The sequence below is a fragment of the Hemiscyllium ocellatum genome, chromosome 33 (genome assembly GCF_020745735.1).
Source record: "Hemiscyllium ocellatum isolate sHemOce1 chromosome 33, sHemOce1.pat.X.cur, whole genome shotgun sequence".
NCBI classification, from domain to species: Eukaryota; Metazoa; Chordata; class Chondrichthyes; order Orectolobiformes; family Hemiscylliidae; genus Hemiscyllium; species Hemiscyllium ocellatum.
The window spans coordinates 28,645,675-28,668,954 of record NC_083433.1 but is presented as its reverse complement, the minus strand read 5'-3'; the positions used below and the strand labels follow the sequence as shown (position 1 = coordinate 28,668,954).

At 41.6% G+C, this 23,280-nt stretch overlaps 1 protein-coding gene across 1 annotated transcript in view; it reads right to left on the bottom strand.

The window, feature by feature from the left end:
• dmc1 (DNA meiotic recombinase 1) overlaps positions 1 to 23,280 on the bottom strand; it is a 182,927-nt gene that overhangs the window by 151,114 nt on the left and 8,533 nt on the right. Inside the window, exons 3-4 of the mRNA XM_060849605.1 lie at positions 22,064 to 22,108; positions 18,425 to 18,571 (exon numbers count right to left, since the gene is read on the bottom strand). Coding sequence (XP_060705588.1) covers positions 18,425 to 18,571; positions 22,064 to 22,108 — 192 coding nt within the window. The remainder of the gene's footprint in view (positions 1 to 18,424; positions 18,572 to 22,063; positions 22,109 to 23,280) is intronic.

Here is a 23,280-nt window from a genome sequence, read left to right as displayed (position 1 = left end):
GCTAACCCCTTAAAAGTTTCCAAAACGATAGACCTATTCGATAGGGAATACCCACATACACTAACTATGGAGAGAATAAGGCCCCTTAAAGATCAACAAGACTGTTTATGTGCAGAACTACAGGAGATGGGTGAGATACTAAACTATTATTTCACATCAGTATTTATTGTGGAGAAGGAATAGAAGCTAGGGAGCTTGGGAAAATAGTGATTTCTTGAAAAGTATCCATATTCCATAAGAGATGATACCTGATGTCTTAAAATGCATAAAAAGATAGATAAATGCCTGGCATACAATCAGACGTATCTCAAAACTTTGTGAAAGGCTAGAGAAGAGAGATTGCTGGGTCACTTACCTAGCTATTGAAATCATTGACAGCCATGGGTGAAGTGCCAGAAGACTGCAGAGTGGCTAATATGGTGCAATTATTTCAGGAAGGTGATAAGGAAAAGCCAGGTAACTAAATTGGTGAGCCTGACAATGAGTGGTAGGTAAATTCTTGGAGAGGATTCTGATGGACAGGATATACATGCATTTGGAAAGGCAATGACTGATTTGGAACCGTCAACATGGCTTTGTGCATGGGAAATCAAGTCACACTAATTTGAGTTTGTTGAAGAGGTGATAAAGAGGACTGATGAAGGCAGAGCGGTAAACATTGTCTATATGGACTTCAGCAAGATGTTTGACAAGATCTGGCATTGTAGACTGGTCAACAATATTAGATCATATGCAATTCAGGGGAGCTAGCCAACTGGATACAAAATTTGCCTGAAGGTAGGAGACAGAGGGTGGTGGTAGAGGGTTGTTTTTCAGACTGGAGGCCCGTAACCAGCAGTATACCACAAGGATTGCTGCTGGGTTCACTTTTTTTTTGTCATTTCTAGAAATAATTTGGATGCAAATACAGGAAGTATCGTTAGTAATTTTGCAGATGATACCAGAACTGGTGGACAGTGAATAGCCAAGTGGACAGTGAAGAAAAGTATCTGAGTACAACAGGACCTTGATCAGATGGGCCAGTGGGCTGAGCATTGGCAAATAGAGTTTAATCTATATAAAGGTGTTGCATTCTGGTAAGGCAAATCAGGGCAGAACTTATACAGTTAATGGTAGGGCCCTGGGGAGTGTTGCCGAATAAAGAGACTTTGGAGTGCAGGTGCATAGCTCCTTGAAAGTGGAGTCTCAAGTAGATTGGGTGGTAAAGGTAGTATTTAGCACACTTGCTTTCATTGGTCTGTGAATTAAGGAGTTGGGATGTCATGTTCCAGCTGTACAGGACATTGGTGAGGCCACTTTTGAAATACTGTGTGCAATTTTGGTAACCCTGTTTTGGCAAAGTTGTTGTTAAACTTGAAAGGGTGCAGAAAAAGATTTTTAAGGATGTTGTTGGGTTTGGACTATTGGGAGGCTGAATAGGTTGGGTGTTTTTTCCCTGGAGTGTCAGAGGTGGAGGGATGACCTTAGAGGGCTGTAAAATCATGAGGCATGGATACGATGAATAGCCAAGGTCCTTTTCCTGGGTGGGGGAGTCCAAAACTAGAGCACATGGGTTTAAGGTGAGAGGGGAAGGATTTAAAAAGGGACCTGAGGGGCAACCTTTTCATGCAAAGAGTGGTGTGTGTATGGAATGAGCTGCCAGAGGAAGCGGTGGAGGCAATTACAACATTTAGGAGCATCTGGTTGGGTACATAAATAGGAAGAATATGGATGGATATGGGCCACATGCTGGCAAATGGGACTAGATCAGTTTAAAATATCTGGTCAGCATGGACGAATTGGACCCTAGAGTCTGTATCCATGCTGTTCAGATCTGTGACTCTAAGTGCAGGAAAATTGGAATTAATGCACCTTTATTGGTTTTTTTGAGAGTGCAGACTCGATGGGTCTGTGCTGCATGACTATGACCTGTCAATGCTGAAGATATGATTAAACAGCAATAAGGTTCAAGTGTACAAGCTAATGTGAAATGGAGGATGCAATGTCTCATATCATTCAATGCCTTTTGTTAACAAAAAACAGCCAAGTACATCATTAAAATGAACGAAAAGCCCATTAATTGCTGTTTATGCAAGATAATTCCTAACTTTCTCAACTCCTTTTGTGAAGAAGTGCACTCCTGAAATGCCTGACTGAAAACATTTCGCTAACGCCGCTGGTCATCGACTTAACTGTCAGAAATTATTTCTGCTAATCAATCCTCTGTTCCTCTAATTATCCTGATAACTTCAATCAAATCATTTCGAACTAATGTGTGGCATCTCTCCTTGCAGTTCTACCTTGGAGGCATTCTGCAAATTTGTAATTCACTCTATCCAAGGTGTAACACACAGAACTATTCACATTTGTCCTGCTGTGGTCTAAATAGGTTTTGTATAGATGAAGCATGGCATCATCGACTAACCTTTATTCTTCTCGATACAAAGGCCAACATTCTGTTAGTCTTTTTCATGACATCTGTGTATCTGCACCTTAAAGACTCTTTTGTTTTGCACTATTTTTAAACATTAGGATATTTTCTAAATATTCCAATGTATCCTTTTCAGTTCCAAATCTTCTCAAAATTCGCTAAGTTCCAAAGTGAATGACTACATTTGCCTACATTGTGTTGTGAAGTTGGATACAGTAATTGTATATTGGGAGATAGGAAGTTAGAATTTAGTGATTGTAAAATGGGAAAAGCATTGAGTGGTCCCTTTTAAAAAGAGTTTTCTTTTTCGGTGCCTAGAGTTTGCCAGTACAGAGAGCCCAAACTGAAACATTTGTATTGAAAGGCTGCATATTAGCATGGCAAAGGCATCCAAGCCCTCCACTCCTTCCTCTTCTGCTGATCCAACCAGTCTCCTTCCACTGACACACATTTTAGACTGCAAAATTGGTCCCCAACCTCAACGACTTCTCCTTTGAATCCTGCCACTTCAATCAGACCAGAGGGACAGCCATGGGCTATGAGTCCAGAGGCTCACTGAAGATGTCACTAATATGGTAACGAAACGTCTGAAAATGAACCTTCCAGCTCAGCAAGCAAACCTACATTCATGGCCTCCTATTTCAAGGACTGCAATTTCCCCTCCCACATGATCAACCACACCCTCAGCGCATCTCGTCCACTTCCCACACCTCTGCCCTCGAACCCCATTCCTCTGAACACAACAAGGATAGAACACTCTGGTTCTCACATTCCACCCCACTAATCTCTGAATATAGTGCATCATCCTCCTCCATTTCCGCCACCTACAATCAGACCCCACCTCTACACCTCTATCTGCTTTCTGCAGAAACTATTCCCTCTGTGTTAGGTCCATACCCCTTGCCAACCCACCCGCCACATCCGGAACCTTCCGTTGCGACTGCAAGAGATGTAAAACTTACACTCACACCTCCCCCCCTCACCTCCATCCAAGGCCCCATAGGATCTTTTCACATCCAGCAGTGATTTTCCTGCACTTCCACCCACCTCATCTACTATGTCTGTGGCTCTTGATATGGTCTCTACATCGGGCAGAGAGGACCCCCGACTCGCAGAACATATCAGGAAACATCTCTAAGACACATGCACCAAACATTCCCACCATGCCGTCGCTGACCACTTCAACTCCCCCTCCCACTCCACCAAGGACATGCAAGTTCTCGGCCTCCTCCACTGCCAAATCAAAGCCACTCAACAACTGGAGAAAGAACACCTCATCTTCCACCTTAGACTCTCCAGCCACACGGCATCAACATGACCTTGACCAGTTTCCAAATCTTCCCTCCCCACCTCATCCCAGATCCAATTGTCTAACTCAGCACCGCCCTTTTGACCTGTCCTACCTATCCATCGTCCTTCCCACCCATTCGCTCTACCCACCCCACCAACCTATCACTATTACACCCCCCCCCCCGCATCCACCTATCAACTTCCATGCTACGGTCCCTCCAACTCCACCTCTACCTACCCCCCATTTATCTCTCAGCCCCCTACCCCTTGACACTCCTGAAGAAGGGCTTATGCCTGAAACGTTGACTCTCATGCTCCTTGAACGCTGCTTGACCTACTGTGCTTTTCCAGAGCCACACTTTTCAACTCTGACTCTCCAGCATCTGCAGTTCTCACTTTCTCCCTGTACATTTAGCAGGCCACAGTGGTTTTTACCAAGACAACAAGGTTTTGAATTTTTCCGATCAATTTGAACCAGGTACTTAGAGACCAAAAAACATTAAATTTAAATCTGATAGTTTTGACAAAACAAGACCAATCCTATTGTGGGAAATATTGATATGTCATCAAGAGTGAAAAAGAGGGCAAAGATCCCAGAGTTAACTGTCATCCGCCAGAGGTAACAACCCTCAGCTCTCGAGAGAATCACTGCCTCTCACTGTCATCTGTGTATTAGAGAAAGCACCATCTAAATAATAACTGTACCAATGACGAAGAATCAGAGGAAATGATGTTCATGACAGAAGAATCAACGGGAGGATGCACAGAACATACCAGAAAACAAGTAACCAGGTCACAACTTCAAGAGACCAAATTCTATTTTGTTTAGATGAGTGGACTTTGTGTTGGAATTGAATCTTGTTTTCAAAGTTTGTGAGAAGATTTGTAGCTCGGGTGCTCGTTGTTGTGGCTCTGTTCGTCAAGCTGGGAATTTGTGTTGCAGACGTTTTGTCCCGTCTAGGTGACATCCTCAGTGCTTGGGAGCGTCCTGTGAAGCGCTTCTGTGATCTTTCCTTAGCCATTTGTAGTGGTTTGAATCTGCCGCTGATTTAAACCACTACAAATGGCGGAGGAAAGATCACAGAAGCGCTTCACAGGAGACTCCCAAGCACTGAGGATGTCACCTAGACAGGGGACAAAACGTCTGCAACACAAATTCCCAGCTCGACGAACAGAACCACAACAACAGAATCTTGTTTTATTTGAAAATAGTTAGGAGTTAGAAGAAATATATTTGGCTTGTTAATAGTTTAGTTAATTTGTTCACTGTTGGAGTTTGGATAAATTGTTACTTGTTGATTTTAAAGTGAGTGTCAGGGATTTATTTTATTTAACCCACTAGAAGTTAAACGGAAACAAGAGGGGGGTCAACCCATGCTCTGTAACAATTGCAGTGCATTTGCCATTTATTTCCTTTTATCTAAAATTATCAATACTTCTGGAATCTTTACACTTGTATGTAAACTGCTTATAATACTGTCCATCTTTTGGGTCATTGGCAAATTTGAATCTCTGGCATTCTTGCCATCTTAGTTGCTAGCAATAATAGGTATAGGTGTGGACTCAATACTTTGTGGGACATTATTTGGAGGTGCCGGTGTTGGACTGGGGTGTACAAAAGTCAAAAATCACACAACACCAGGTCATAGTCCAAAAGGTTTAACCACCTGATAAAGGAGCGGCGCTCTGGAAGCTAGTGCTTCCAATTAAACCTGTTGGACTATGACCTGGTGTTGTGTGATTTTTAACTTTGTGAGACATCATTAGTCACATCTTGTCTTTTTAGCCTCATCCCAATATTCTGCATCCTGCAGGTCATCCAATTTCCTGACCAGGTCAATAATTTGTCTTCAATTATAGGAGCTTCAACTTTTTCTTGACTGAATTTATCCAATACCTTCCAAAAATCTAAATAAATGATAGGAATCCCCTAGTTATTCTTAGTTTCTAGAGTAACTAAGAACTTCCTGGCATGTATTGAAGCAATGATCAAAAATTTCCTAATTTCTTCCTTACATTTCTTCGCAGATTACTTTTCAGTCTTTTGATCATGAAAACTTTGTGGTTGTCATAAATTACAATTTGTCAAAGTCCTCATCCTAAGATGAAAGCCATCCAGTCCTGGCTATTTTTTTTTCTGTTAATGCCATTATTTCCTCACAAACATGATCTCGCTTATATTAATTTTGTCAATTCCTTGTCCCTAATTCATTGTTGTTTCTTTTGGCTGCCTGACATGCTGGTATCTTCTTCTAATGTCTATACTGCCAGAAAGCAATTAATTATTCAGAAGTCCTTCTCACCACTGACTGCATTACTGTTATCAGACTTCAAGTGTCCCATGCTACTTCTATAATTAATGTTGATTTTATGTTGATCTTCACATCATTTTCAATTTCTTTACCCTTTTTGTATCTACTTTGTCACCTTTTGCAATCTTTGTATATCTGTCAAGATCTGCATATTTTTGCATGCCTTTTGCCTTTTTAAATTGTCCATGACTTTTGGCAAATTGTACTCTTGGCCCTTCGGGTGTTTAAACAGTCTTTGTATCATATTCCAATTTTGAACACCTGTCACTGATCTCCTGTTGTTTTACTTATTAATGCATTTGTCTAGTTTACAATGGCAAGTTTCTATCCCATTCTATCAAAGGCAGCCTTACCTAAATCCAGAATCTAAATATTAATTTTTAAATATGTTGTGTTGAAGCTTTTCTTCTTGCACTCATTGAATTTTTATTCTTGAAAAATATCCCAAAAGGAAAAGAGAGAGAGAATTTTGATTGGCTTTCAAATGTGCTCTGATTGGTCGAGGCATTGCCGTGGAGAATGTGAGTGACAGTTAACAGTCAGGCTTTTTTAAACCAAGCAGGCTGATTCTGATTAGTCAGAGCACTGGTCTGAGAAATTAACTCGCGAATAGTTGTTCACCTACTTTAAGTTAAACAGGTGCATTGGATGTACAAGAACAGAATAGAATCCCAACAGTGTGGAAACAGGCTCTTTGGCCCAACAGGTGCAGACCAACCCCCCAAAGAGTAACCCACCCCAAGACCCATTCTCCTACTCTATTATCCTATATTTACCCCTGATTAATACACCTAACCTACATATCTCTGAACATGATCGGCAATTTTTAGTCTGGCTTTTCACCTAACCTGCACATCTTTGGATTGTGGGAGGAAACCAGAGCACCCGGAAGAAACTCATGCAGACATGGGGAGAATGTGCAAACTCTACACAGACAGTCGCTTGAGGCTGGAATCGAACTCGGGTCCCTGGTGCTGTGAGGCAGAGTGCTAACTACTGAGCCACTGTGCCTGCAGAGAACAATGAAAAATTACAGCACAGGAACAGGCCCTTCAGCCCTCTAAGCCTGCGCCAATCCAGATCCTCTGTCTAAATATGTCACCTATTTTCGAAGGATCTGCATCCCTTTGCCCCTTGCTCATTCATATATCTGTCTAGATACATCTTAAATGATGCTATTGTGCCTGCCTCTACCATCTCCACTGGCAATGTGTTCCAGGCATACACCACCCTCTGCATAAAGAACTTTCCATGCATATTTCCCTTAAACTTTTTTCCTCTCACCTTGAACTTGTGACCCCTAGAAACTGAGTCCCCACTCTGGGGAAAAAGCTGCTTGCTATCTATCCTGTCTATAACTCTTATGATTTTGTAGACCTCAATCAGATCACCTCCCAACCTCCGTCTTTCTAATGAAAATAATCCTAATCTACTCAACCTCTCTTCATAGCTAGTGCCCTTCAAACCAGGCAACATCCTGGTGAACATCCTCTGCACCCTCTCCAAAGCATCCATGTCGTTTTGGTAAGGTGGCGACCAGAACTGTACGCAGTATTCCAAATGTGGCCGAACCAAACTCTGACATAATTGTAACATGACCTACCAACTTTTGTACTCAATACCTTGTCCGATGAAGGAAAGCATGCCGTATTGCTTTCTTGACCGCCTTATCAACCTGCGTTGCCACCTTCAGGGTACTGTGGACTTGAACACCCTGATCTCTCTGTACATCAATTTTCCCAGGGCTTTTCCATTTAGTTTTCTCTAGAATTAGATCTTCCAAAATGCAACATCTTGTATTTGCCCTGATTGAACTCCATCTGCCATTTCTCCACCAATCTGTCCAACCTATATATATTCTGCTGTATTCTCTGACAGTGCCCTTCACTATCTGCTACTCCACCAATCTTTGTGTCATCTGCAAACTTGCTAATCAGACCCCCTGTACCTTCTTCCAGATCATTTATTTATATCACAAACAATAGTGGTCCTAGCATGGATCCCTGAGGAACACCACTGGTCACAGTTCTCCATATTGAGAATTTTTTTTTAACTTCCTAATTCACCCTTCTATGCTCTCATCCAGATCATTTATAAAAGCAGTGACCCCAAAACAGACCTTTGCGGTACACCACTAGTAACTGAACTCCAGGAAGAACATTTCCACATCAACTATCAACCTCTGTCATCTTACAGCAAGCCAATTTCTGAATCAAAGAGCAATCCTCTATGTATGAACATACGTAGCTTCCATAATACTGAACTGCAACAAGCTGGGAGCCCAACTGACAATCTTGAACTGATTGTCAGCACAATTTCTTGCACATATAGAATTATTTCAACAAATGCTATCCAAATGTAGAAATACATGTAATCTTAGGCACCATGCTGGACGTTTTGTCAGGGGGAATTAGTTGGGATAGTCAATATCTATCTTGTTGTAATAGCCAAATGGACATCTATTCAATCCTTCAATCTTTCCAAGTCCCTTTACTAGGTTCTCAGACATGGGTGCCCATTTTGGCCTTGAGGCTTTGCGATGCTACTAAACATTAATGTTGTATGCAAAAATCATATAAGTCATTCAGAATTCTGTAATTTTCACAGATTAGATCAGCAAGACATGATTTCAAAGACTTGCTTACTTCAGTTGACACTAATTTATGGCAATATAATTAGGAGTACAAAAGTTCAAGCTCAGCAAGTATCTTTCCCTGTCTGATGAGGCCTCACAAAAGTTGCATGTCCTCGTGGAGACAAAATCATGGAGACGAGAATAACCTCCATTGTGACGTGTAGCACTATCCCTGTGCTAAATGGGACAGACTTTGAAGAGATCTGGCAACTGAAGACTGGACATCCATGAAGCACTGTGAACCATTATCAGCAGCAAAATTGTCGTCCAGCACAATCTGCAAGCTCATGGCCTAACATATGCCCTACCCAACCATCACCATCCAACTAGGGGATCAACCCTGAGTCAATGGAGAATATGGGAATGCATGCCAGGAGCAGCACCAGACATAGTAAAGCTACTAAACCGGCTACATGCATTCCAAACAGCATATGCAGCGAGTGATAGAGCTAAGCAATCTCATAATGGATCAGATCTAAGTTCTGAAGTACTGCCGCATCCAGTCGTGAATGGTGACAATGGTGGACAATTAAACACATCACTGAAGGAGGAGGCTTCACAAATGTCCCCATCATCAATGATGGAAGAGCCCAACACGAGTGCAAAAGATAAAACTGAAGCATTCACAGCAATCTTCAGCCAGAAGTGCCGAGTGGATGATCCATTTCAGCCTACTCCAGTGATCCCCACATACCAGTCTTCAGCCAACTTGATTCACCTTGCGTGATATTAAAAGGCAATGGGCCCTGACAATACTTCAGCAATAGTAATGAAGTATTGTGTTCCAGAACTTATTATTTCCCTAGCCAAGCTCTTCCAGTATAATTACAACACTGGCATCTAACTGACAATGTGGAAAATTGCCCAGGTACGTCCTGTACACAAAAAGCAGGACAAATCCAACCCAGCCAATTACTATTCCATCAGTCTCCTCTTGATCATTGGTAAAGTGATGGAAGGTGTCATCAACAGTGCTATCAAATAGTACCTGCTCAGTATGCCCAGTTTGGGTTCCATCAGGGCCACTCAGTCTTGGTTCAAACATGGACAAAAGAGCTGAATTCCAGAGGTGAAGCAAGAACATCAAGGAGCCCTAGCAAAACAGGAATCAGTGGGTATCAGTATCTGTTGCTTGGAGTCATGCCTGGCATATAGGAAGATAGTTGTGGTTTTTGGAAGTCAGTCATCTCAGCTCCAAGACATCTTTGCAGGACCTCCTCAGTGTAATTTCCTTAGCTCAACCATCTTCAGCTGCTTCATCAATGACCTTCCTCCATCATAAGGAGAGAAATAAGCATGTTCACCAATGATTGCATAATGTTCAGCACCATTCCAGAGTTCTCAGACATCAAAGCAATCCATGTCAAATGCAACAAGATCTAGATAATATCCAGGCTTGGACTGACTAATGGCAAGTAATATTCATGCCCACAAGTACCAGGTAATGACCATCTCCAATAAGAAAGAATCTATTCACTGCTCCTTGACATTCAATGACATTACCATCATTGAATTCCCCCACTATCAACATCTTTTGGGTTACCATTGTACAGAAACTGAATTAGTCACATAAACACTGGCTACGACAGCACATCAGAGTTTAGGAATATTGCGGCAAGTAACTCATGTCCTGACTTCACAATTCCTGTCTATCATCTACAAGGCATGCGTCAGGGCAGTGATGAAATACTCCCCGCTTGTTTGAATGTGAACAGCTCCAACAAAACTTAAGAAACTCAAACCATCCAGGATAAAGCAGCCTGCTTGATTAGCACCACAGCCACAAACATCCACTTGCTGCACCACAACATTAAATAGCAGCAATGAGTACAATCTACACAATGCACTGCAGAAATTCACCAAGGATCCTTACTCAGCACCTTCTAAACCCACGACCACTTCCATCAAGGTGTGTGACAGTCACAATAGTCTTACCTGATCATAAGAGCATCACATACATGGGAATATCGCCACCTGCAAGTCTCCTCCAAGCCTCTCACTACCTTCACTTGGAAATATATCGCCGTTGCTTCACTGTTGCAGGGTCAAAATCCAGGGTTCCCTCCCTAACAATGTTGTGGGTCAATCTACAGGATGTGGACTGCAGCAGGTCAAGACAGCAGCTCACCACCACCTTCCCATGGGTAACTAAGGAGAGGCAACAAAAGTGCTGGCCAGCCAATGACACCCATATCCCACGACTGAATTTAAAAAAATTTAAACCATGCGCAAGGACAAACTCCACGCTTTCATGATTAGAAATATTTACATATTTGGTTGTATTATTTGTTTGTGTTGCTAAACTGATTCTACATGCGTGAAATTATGATTCCTATCCATTATGTAGTTATCTACCAACTCTATATAATGGCATAGACAGATCAAATCAAAGAATGAAAGAAATTAGGATATTTTGCACGAGGCAAAGCACTGGGTACAATGCAAGTTAGTAGCTCTATTATCAATATGTCAACCAGTTCTGTTTTCATATCAATCTATTCGATCTAATCTCACATAAATACCATGCTGGGCTCACAGTGTACATTTGCAGGCATGGAAGCTACATAGGAGTCTGTTCTTTGCAGACAGAAAGAACATGTGCACACACTGTGCCTGTTTCAACTCAACAAAACAACTGGTTAATTTCTCAGAGCATTGCACTGACGAATCAGAGTCAACAGGCCTGGTTTAAAACTTAACAATACCTGGCTGCCAACAGCATTAATGGGTGCATTCTCCACTTGCCAACCAATCAGCATTGTTCTCTCATGCAGTAAAAATGTTGACTGAACTTGAATTTGTCTTCTTGCAAATTGTCCCAATGGGGACAAAATGAAGAGCTTCAACAAAATGTTCCTTGTCAGCAATTCGCAAGTTCTGTACCACCATTAAAATCTCAGTAGCGGTTTCACATTTCTCCCTTTCTAACACTTGAATATGAAAGTACCACGACAACTAACATGAAATGCAATCCAAAATATTTCAATAGCATGTAAATAAATAAGTCATGTGATAAAAATATGATGGAGCCAAGCAAAGAGAAAGGTGACATATGCTTAGACATTCAGAAGTATCAGAGAATTCCAACAGTGTGGAAGCAGGCCATTAGGTCCATCAAGTCCACATCAACCCTCTGAAGAGCACCCCACCCCCTACCCTACCCCTTTAACCCTGCATTTCCCATGGGTAATCCACCTAGCCTGCACAACCAAGGACACTGTGGGTAGTTTAGCACGGCCGATCCATCCAACCTACACATCTTTGGACAGTGGGAGGAAACCAAAGCAGCCAGCAGTAACTCTCACAGCCATGAAAAGAATGTGCAAACTCCACGCAGACAATCGCTGAAGAGTGAGTAAGGCTTGAATATTTAATGAAAAATTTGCATTAGTGTTTACCAAGGAAGAGGGTGTGGTTTAAATAGTCATAGGTAAAAATAATGGACAGCGTGAAATTTGATAGGAAGAGTGCAATGGAATGACTAGCATCAATAAACAGCGTAAACACATTCCTGATAACTACTGGATTATCAGTGTATTACCAGTGTTATAGAGTCATAGAATCATATAGCACTGAAAGAGACCTTTCGGGCCAACTTGTCCACGCTGGCCAGGTCTCCCAGGTCCCATTTGACTGCATTTGGTACATACCTTTTGTAAGAAATGGGGAAGTGTGTTGTTTTTGCAGAAATAGAAAGCAAGAGAGTGTATGTGCAGTAAAGGGGTACAAGAAAAATATCAGCTAAGCAAGCATTAGGGAAGTGTGTCTTTATCTTTAATGAATAATTGTGGATAATTAAATACTAACTTTAGTGCAGAATTATTAGGGTAAATAATTAAATAGTCTCAGCAAAATAGCTGAGACAGCTGAAACGCATAAACCAAGCATGAAAAGGTACATTGTTAAGAATGGAATGTGCTTATGAACAATGGAAGATGTTACAAGCAAAGTAAAAGAACATCAAGATACAAATTTAGCCTTATGTCGCCAACTTGGGAGAGAAGGGGGCAATAAGGGTGGAGCACAGATGGGTAGTGGCAGAATACTAAGAAAGATTGGGTAATGTAATAGTCAGGAGAGGTGACTTCACGCAGCTCAAAAGTTTAACTGTGTACTAGTTTGAATGTTCATTGCTCATTTGCTTCTGTATTTGATGCCCTTTCTTGCAAAAATCACAGAATAAATTGTCTTGTTTCCAGTTTTGGTGGTCTCGCCTAAATTTTATTAAACTTGTTTCTAACACTTTCTAAACCCTTCCTACTCAAGTACCTATCCAAATGTCTTTTAAATTTGTAATTGTACCCTGCCTCTACCACTTCCCCTGGCAGCTCACTACATACATGCAGCACCCTGTATTATAAAGTTGCCCCTCAGATACCTTCGAGTAAAAAGTGAGGTCTGCAGATGCTGGAGATCAGAGCTGAAAATGTGTTGCTGGTTAAAGCACAGCAGGTTAGGCAGCATCCAAGGAACAGGAAATTCGACGTTTCGGGCCAGAGCCCTTCATCAGGATGAAGGGCTCTTCCTGATGAAGGGAAACGTCGAATTTCCTGTTCCTTGGATGCTGCCTAACCTGCTGTGCTTTAACCAGCAACACATTTTCACCTCAGATACCTTTTAAATCTTTCCCCTCTCACCTTAACCCTCTCAATTTTGGACTAATTTTGAAATTTTGGACTAAATTTGAACCTCCAATTTTGGATACCCCTACCCTTGGGAAAAGATTTTGATTATGCACTTATCTATGCCCATCATAATTTTACAAGCCTCTATAAGGTCACCCCTCTGATGCTCGAGGGAAAGAAATCCCAGTCAGTCCACATAACTGAAACCCTCCAGTCCTGACAACATACTTGTAATTTTTTCTGCACCCTTCTAGTTTTAACAACTAGGTCCTTTCATATAGCAGGAACATTAGAATTGTACGTAAGATTCCAAACGTGGCCACACCAATATCTTATAAGGCTGCAACATGATGTCCTGATTCCTGTATTCAATGCTCTGATCAAGCACCTTCTTCACCACCTTGTCTTTCAAATGAACTATAAACCTGCTAGGTTCCTCTGTTCAACACCTGCTCCTCGGATGCTGCCTGAACTGCTGTGCTTTTCCAGCACCACTCTAATCATACTTACTGACCATACCTCCTACATTCTCGTACAAATTGTTGATATAAATAACAAACAGTGGACCCAGCATCAATCCTTGTGTCACAGACCTCTTGTCTGAATAATAACCTCCACCAGCATCCTCTGTATCATTTACTGAAAATTTTGAGGGGGTTTTATCTGGTTCATAACAAGCCAATTTTGTATCCAAACTGGCTCCTTTTCCGTAACTATTTAAAACAGATAGAATTACGATCACTGGTCAGTAAGGAGTTATACCCTTTCTTGAACAAGGTTGTTACATTTGCCCCTTTTCAGTCCTCTGGTAGCTCCACTGCATCTATGGAAGATTTTTAGTCATTTACTGCCAGAGCTGGTGGACCATGTAAAGCATGTGGTGGTCCTGCATTTTATTTGAAAACCTTCACTGTTCTACAATCATTCTGTAGTGCAAATGTAAACCTTTCAATGTCTTCTTGACTGCAATAGTAAGGTGAAAGAGCACATCAATTTCTTTGTTATCAAGATTAAGACCACTCAAAATCTGCCCTGCTACTTCCTAGTACACTGTCTCAAACTATGTCAGAGGTCCCTGCTATTTGAGCTCACACTATGCCTCATCTCCCTCCAAGCCCACACCAAGTCGTGTTGTCCAAGACACCGAACCGTTTGCTCTCTGAATACTATTCCGTTTAAATTACTGTGGGTAGTGTCTAAGTCTGTGAGAGGGTGCCTGTGTGAATGTGGGAGTTTATGTCTGTAGGAGTATAATTGAGTATCTGTGTATAGGATTGTGTGTGTGTGTGTGTGTTTGTGTGTGTGGGGGGGGGGGGGGGGGGGGGGGGCACGCACGCGCGCATGTATGCGAGCGTATAAGTGTCTGTGTGTGTGTGTGTATTGTGCAATGGTGGTCACTTGTAGTGTGACATGAACCCAAGGTCCTGGTTGAGGCCCTCCCTATGGGTACCGAACTTAGCTATCAGCCTCTGCTTGGCCACTGTCCTGAAGTCCGCCTTGGAGGATGGTCACCCGAAGGTCCGAGGTCAAATGTCCTGGACCTTGGGTTCATGTCACACTACATGAGACCACCATTGCACTATACACACACAGAGACACTCACTCACACTCCTACAGACACACACACTCCCACACACACCCCCTCACAGACTTAGACCATTTTACACACACACACACGCACATATACACATATACATTTGTGGGGTGAATTTGTACTTGCAGAGTTACATTGTACTTTTCTCAAAAACTGCATGAATACGTGTAAGTCTCTGTTAACTCACTTTTTCAGATTAGAATCCGTCTAAACATTATGGCACAGACAGAGAACACAGGGGGCTAACACCAATTGTCACAGTTAACCTGAGAATGAAACTTTTAAAAATGTTTTGAGATTTACATATGAAAGAAGTGAAACTATCATGGTCATTCTAATACATGAGAAACTTAACAAACAATCAAGGTATTTTTCAATGTATTATTTTGGTTTTCTGTGCCTTACAATTGTGTTCTCCACAACCACCTGATGAACGAGCAGTGCTCCAAAAGCTAGTGCTTCCAATTAAACCTGTTGGACTATAACCTGGTGTTGTGAGATTTATAATTTTGTACATTCCTACAAACACACACACTCCCAAATTCTCACATGCACCCTCTCACAGACTTAGATCCCTTTTCTCACACACACACAATGCACATATACGCTTATGAGGTGAATTTGTACTTGCAGAGTTACATTGTACTTTGCTCAAAAACTGCATGAATTCATGTAAGACTCTGTTAACTCATTTTTTAAAGATTAGAATCAGTCTAAACATTATGGCACAGACAACAGAACACAGGGGACTAATACCTTCAACATCTTATCTGGCCTGACACCAATTGTTACAGTTAACCTGAGAATGTAACTTTTGTGATTTACATATGAAATAAGTGAAACTATCATGGTCGTTCTAACAGATGAGAGACTTAACAAACAATCAAAGTATTTTTCAATGTATAATTTCAGTTACATCACACTATAAACTTTTGCTATAAATTCTGTGTCTTACAGTTGTGTACTCCACAACCACCTGATGAAGGAGCAGCGCTCTGAAAGCTAGTGCTTCCAATTCAACCTGTTGGACTATAAAGGTAAACTATGCCTCCTCATTGTTTTTAACCTGCCTGCAGTTTGGATATGAATGGCAACTTCCTTTCCTAAACCATTTCTACTGTTATCTAGATGGGTGGGATTCCATTCTCCTGGTTTCATTCTTGTTTAATTGTAGCCAAATATGACCAGCAATGGCTTCTCATCCCACTCACACTGTTGCCTCCAGTGTTCCCAAGGAGCTAACTTTGACCAACTCCTTTTTCACATCTATATGTTGTCCGCTAGCATCATCATCTAAAAACGTTAGTTTTCATATGTACAGGGACAACACCCAGACACCAACTTCTCACTCAACCCCTCCACCATCTCTAAATAGTTAGTGGTTGTCCAGTATCCAATACTGAATGAACAGAAGACTGAAGCCATAGTCTTCTGTCCATAATGTAAATTCTGCTCGCAAGCCATCAACTCCATCACTCTCCTTGCCAATGGTCTATGGCTGAACCAAACTGTACATAATACTGGGGTCATTTTTGACCTGAAGATTAATTTATCTATGAGCATATATTCATGGCATCATGGATGCCCAACTTCACCTCTACCACAACCCATCTACTGGTGAAACTGTCATCACTTCCACTTCTTTTGCAAAATACTTTTAAAATCTGTGCTCTCTCATTGTCAATCCTTTCATGAGTTGAGAATATCTCTTCTCTATTTACTCTCTCAGGATTTTGAAGACCTATATATCTCCTCTCAGCTTCATCATTTCCAAGGAAAGTAAATCCAGATTCTCTGATCTAGCCTCATAACTAAAATTCCTTAACTCTGAATCTATTCTTGTGAATTTTTCATGTGCTCTCACAAATGCCTTCACATTCTCCCAAACGTACAGCTCACAGAACTGGATCCAGCTGAAGCCAAGGTAGTGTATATTACAAAAAATAATGTATACTCCTTGCTATTGTATTTTATATCCCTCTAAATAAAGCTGAGGACACAGCACACTCTTAACTGTGGCAGCACAGTGGCTCAGTGGTTAGCACTGCTGTCTCACAGCACCAGGGACCCAGGTTTGATTCCAGCCTCTGGTGACTGTCTATATGGAGTTTGCACGTTCTCCCAGAGTCTGTGTGGGTTTCCTCCGGATGCACTAGTTTCCTCCCACAATTCAAAGATGTGCAGTTTAGGTGAATTGGCTGTGCTAAATTGCTTATAGTGTTCAGGGGTGTGTTAGTCAGGGATAAATGTACATTTATGGGGAATGGGTCAGGGTGGATTACTCTTCAGAGAGCCAGTATGGACTTGTTGAGCTGAAGGGTCTGTTTCCGCACTGTAGGGATCCTATGAACCATGCCCCCAACCCGTCCAGTCACCTTTAATGGATTATACACAGGTCACTTTGTTCCTGCTTCACTTTAGAATTATGTCCTTTATTTTATACTGTCTTCCTATGATCCTCCCATAAAAGTAAATTACCTCACATTTTCTGCAATAAAGTTCATTTGCAATCTCTCCGCGCACACCACCAATTTCCATGCCTTTTGGATGTTCTACATTTCCCTTCTTGTGGTCTACAATTCTTCCAAATTTTGAACCATCTACAAATTTTGTCTGAAGTCTTTAACATAGATATAAAGGCAGGGGAGAGGCAAGGCTGGTGGGTGTTGGGCTGAATTCAAGGAAATGGCCCAAAATCACTTTAAACAGGGTGAGTTAAGTGAGGTCTTACTGTACTGAAAACGTCACATTCAAGGTTTATTATTTTAAATCCTACCAGCTACCATGAAGGCATTTGAATCCATGCTTGTGCCCTTCCCCCCCACCCCACAAAGCATTAGCCTTGTCCTTTGGATTATTAGTTCAGTACCACAACAACGCCATAGAACCACCTTCCCTCTGACAGAGGCCCATGAATAGTTCTGGATTTCCATATAATAAGAAGGAAGGAGCTAAAGGCTGGATTCATTCCTGAGAAGAATAAATGTTGAGGAGTGACTGGGTACAGGTCTTTTAGATGAGGAGAAGATTTGATAGAGTAGACAGAGAGGTGTTTCCACTTATACGTGAGATCAGCTCTAGGGGCTATGAATAAGCAAATATTCACTAAACAATCCAATACAGAATTTAGGATGATCATCTTTACTAGAGTGGTTAGAATGTTGAACTCATTATCACAGAAAATAATTAAGGCGAATTGCATAAAAATATTTAAAAGAAAGAACCTGAGGGAAAATGGTAGCCATGGTGTGAAGTTTTGAACTGGGGTGGACAAAGTCAGAAGTCACACAACACCAGGTAATAGTCCAACAGGTTTGTTTCAAATCATATTCTTTCAGAGCACTGCTCCTTTGTCAGGTGAAGTAAACCTGGGCTATAACCTGGTGTCCTGAGACTTCTGACTATGAAGGAGAATGGAACAGAAGGATATTTGGATAGGGTTAGATGAAAAGCAGCATGAACACTGACATAGAGCACTTGGACCTGAATTATGCCTAATCTGGGATTCTGTCAGGTTTGAACAGTCAGAGTTTATTTACATCACTAAATTATCCTTACTATGAGCTTGTTCGCTGCTTCCTTGATTTTGTCCACCTTGGCCTCAGAAAGTCCCTTGATGTTGCAAAGTGCCCTTCGTGTTGTCATCTGAATCCCCTTCACTGTGCAGATTCCAACAGTTTTCATTTTCTTAATATCAGCTGCATTCTATAAAAAAGGCACTATTAGGTTTCTGAATCATTATCTAAGAAGAAAGAACATCATTCTGTACAAAAAACACAAGCTAAAGACACATGAGGCTAAGTATGACGCACAGGAAACAAACACATTCACGCAATATGATTGAACAGTCCGAATTCTCAATTCATGCAATTTCTGTGTGGTCTTTTTCTGAGACAATTGAATATCATAACCATCTCCATGCAACTTTTGGCATGGACAACTACATCATCATTCTGCAAAATCTCAGCTGTGTAGGACTGCCCTCATTTGGCTCCTCTTCTTGACCAAGAGAAAGTGAAGACTGCAGATGCTGGAGATCAGAGTCGAAGAGTTTGATGTTGAAGAGCACAGCTGGTCAGGCAGCATCCAAGGAGCAGACTCCTTTTCTCAACCAGGCACAAGTATCTCGAGTCCTGCAAGGAATCGTGCTTCACCTGATTTTTTTCCCCCTCATTCAATGTTTCTTTGCATCAGCATCTGCAAACGTGGGGTCAAACTCAATCTAGAGTTACCTCACCGCAACCTATTTCGACCCTTTCATGATCTCGATTCTTCCAGCCGCCTTGATTAATATTTAGTTTGGATGGACTGCAATTTCATCTTTGGCTCCTGCCATATACTTCACATCCTCATTCATGGATTCCAATTTTCCTCCCTAGCTATGACCCCAGGCTGAACTTATACCTCCTAATTCAACAGCCTGTTCAACTCATTGAATCATTAAATGGAATTCAATCACATCGGACTAGAAACGTTAATTCTGTTTCTATTTAAACACTAATAACCTGCCTTTAAATAGCAATAACCTGCTCACAGTGATCAGTTTGGATTCCATGATAGCATATGGATCCAGATCTCATTATAGCTTCAGTCAGGACATGGACAGAAAAGTTGAACCTTCGACCATAAGAAATAGGAATGGGCATAGGCCCTCAGCCCTTTCAGCTTGCTACACCATTCTAAGGATCACAGCTGATCTGACATTCCTTAAATCCACTTTCGTGTGTTTTCCCTGTCACCCTTGATTCCCTTACTGATCAAAATCTATCTCAGTCTTAAATATACACAAGGACTCTGCCTCCACAGCAATCCATATCAAAGAATTCCAAAGACTCTTAATCCTCTTGAGAGAAGAAATTCTTCATATCAGTCGTAAACTGGGATCCCTTCATTCTAAAATTATTCCCTCCAGTCCTCAACTCTTCCATGAGAGAAAACCTCCTCTCAGCATTTACCCTGGCAGGGCCCTTAGAAATTTTATACATTTCAATGGGACTACCTGTCATGAATAGAGTCCCAACCTGTTTAGTGTTTGCTCATAAGATAGGCATCATTCTAGAGATGGGGCAAGAGTGACTACTTTTTGATGTGCCACATTTGACCGAATATGGTATCAAAGAGCCTGGGCGGCACAGTGGTTAGCACTGCTGCCTCACAGCGCATGAAGACCCGGGTTCAATTCCTGACTCAGGCGACTGACTGTGTGGAGTTTGCACGTTCTCCCCGTGTCTGCGTGGGTTTCCTCCGGGTGCTCCGGTTTCCTCCCACAGTCCAAAGATGTGTGGGTCAGTGAATTGGCCATGCTAAATTGCCCGTAGTGTTAGGTAAGGGGTAAATGTATGGGTGGGTTGCGCTTCGGCGGGTCGGTGTGGACTTGTTGGGCCGAAGGGCCTGTTTCCACACTGTAAGTAATCTCATCTAATCTAAAAGTGGGGTCAATGCAAATCAGGAAAAGAACATGACTACCTAGTCATACCTAGCACACAAAAAAGTTGGTTTTGACTCTTGGAGATCAATCATCTCAGCCAGAGGCCCTCAAATGCAAGGTCAGAAGTGTCTGATGACAACTGCAGCATTTTGTTGCATTTTCAACTGCTCATATCTTAAAGCACACCATGCTCACATCACCTGGACCTCTCCTCTTCCTCGGAGACACAATGACAACAAGTGGTGAATCACCAGCATCAATATCTTGGGGTTCAAACTGATCAGAAATTTAACTGGTCCAGCCACATGATTAGTGTGACTATAAGAGCAGGATTCTGCAGTGAGAAACCCAGCTCCCAATTCTCTAAAGCCTTTCTTCTATCTGTAAGACACAAGCAAGGAGTTTGATGTAATATTTTCCTTTAGCATTACGAGCCTGCCTCCAGTAATACTCTAATTTCAATATATCAAAGGCAATGTCATGTGCTTCTTTAATACAACATCCACCACCTTAAACAATCATTCTTCCCACCAATAAAGCAGAGTTGCAACAGTGTGTCTATCAATACAACAACTCAACAAGTTTTCTTCAAACCTCGCACCACCACTATCTAGAAAGACAAGGGTAGCAGTCACATGGGAACATTATCACCTGAAAGTTCTCTCCAAAGCACACAACACTAACTTGGAAAAATATTACTCTTCCTTTCCTGTCGGTAAGTATACGCACATCAGGTGGACTACAGCGGTTCAAAAAGAAAGCGACCATAATCTTCTCAAAGGCAATGGGCTGGCCTTGTCAACAACCTTCTGGAATAACTTCAGAGAGGCCAGTATCTTGTCACCAAGTCATCTTCTATTTACATGTATCAATGGCGCAGAAACTCTGACATTCCTGCTTATTTTTAAAAAATTTTATGAAACAATTCACTGTTTACAAAATAATTAACATTAACAGCTGTATACAGAGAAACAGCAATTTTACAAGGAAGAGGAGCAGCAAACCGTTCAACCAGTTTTCAGGGAAATGAGGAACCTCAATCCTGACATTCCTGCTTATATCTGTCAGGCAGGGCTCCATGATTGGACCAGATTAACAGCCTCGATCAGGGTACTCATATACTTAGAGATCCACCTGGCTGACCTTGATACAATCACTACAGCTTCCATTACATGAGAGATTATAAAATTAATCAATCTTGCATTCTAATTGTTTTCATTTGAAGAAACTCCCTCATTTCGGCCATGATTGGAGGAATAGCTGGCAATCTGCAGTATGTTACCTCACGAGGGAATATAATGCAATGGAAGAGTAACAAATTGATCTGCATTTCAGGCTGCATTTCTATACCATATAGTCACCAATACAGAATGTTCCTTCAGTACTTGGGAACAGATTGCCCATTCTCTCTCATGACAACATAGCTGAAAAAAGCAAGATGAAAAAGGAAGCAGAGGAATTCAAAACTAGAATGTCTCTTGAAAGCATAATCAGAATCTTTAATTTTCCACTTCACCTTCGAAAGAAACAAAGACAACACTTACAAAAGATCTTTGATAGCTGTTTAGGCTACAGTCATTTCAGCTTTTAAGGATAAACTCATTTTGAAATATCCCTGAAATTATTCATATTGCTTGGGGTACATGAGACTTTTTTATAAAAAAATGCTACATTAACTGTGATTCGATGAGGAAGCTAAGTCACTAAATAGAAAAGGGGAGTACAATCTGGATTCAAATTCAAATATGGTGTTAGTTTACTGTACTTACAATACCATGTTTCTGTAAGAGGTCAATGTCCTGGAAGAAAGACTCCTAGAAGAAAACAAAAATGGAATTGGTGAAATTAATATTATTATCAAATTGCACTGAACTCAAGTTGTTATTGTAATCAATTAGGGGATAATGTTCTGATTTGTATGGATTATGGGTCTGCTTATACCATTATGTTGCTTTTGAAAATTACAGTTACTATGTCCAGGTACTCTTCCCAAAACTTAAGTTGAAAGTTTGTCAGAATGGCAAGGCGCCAGGTCCTGATGGGCTCCCCAGTGAGCTCTATAAGGAATTTATAAGTATGTTGTCAGGGCCAATGCTTAATGTGTTTAATGACTCACATGGTCAAGGCCTCCTCCCAACATCTCTCTCATTCTTAAAAAAGGGAAGGCCCTGGAGGACTGTGCTTCCTATAGGCCCATTTCATTTCTGAATGTTCGTTTCAAAATCCTAAGACTCAAGCATTCAGGCTAGAAACTGTACAGCCCTCCATCATTAAGGTGGACCAGACGGGGTTCATAAGAGGTTGCAGATCGACAGATGATGCCAGGAGATGATCCAAGTATGTCAACAGCGATCTGTACAGGAATTGGTGATCTCTTCAGGTGCGGATAAGGCATTTGATGGGGTCGAGTGCCATAGCTTTTTCATAATTTGAAGCAATTTGGCCTGGGAAAGACTTTCATCAGGTGGGTGAAGGTTTTGTATAATGATCCTCTTGCCGCAGTCCTCACCAATACAGTTTCTAGCCTTAATGCTCGAGTCTTTAAACACACTAAGCATCGGCCCTGACAACATACTTATAAATTCCTTATAGAACTCACTGGGAGCCCATCAGGACCCGGCGCCTTGCCATTCTGTTGCTGCTCACTTGCCTGCCACTTCTTACTGGCGAATAGGAGATAACCAAACCATCCCCCCTTGCATCGGCTTCAGTGTTTCCCAGAGAATGGATGGGCTACTGGCTGAGCCTGAATTAATATCTAAAAAAGCTCTGAACTCAGTAGAAAAGAATTCAATAAACCTGCTATCCTCGTGGATGGAAGGGTCCAGTCACCTTCCACTGTATCCTTATTCTTAACCATTAAGTACACTGGGTCTTGATCAGAAATAGTGATATTGCCAATAGTACATGACATCACCGAGCCCAGATGTGCTGCAGAGGTCAGAAAAAAAACCAATCCTGTTATGGCATTTATGTAGGTGCGCCA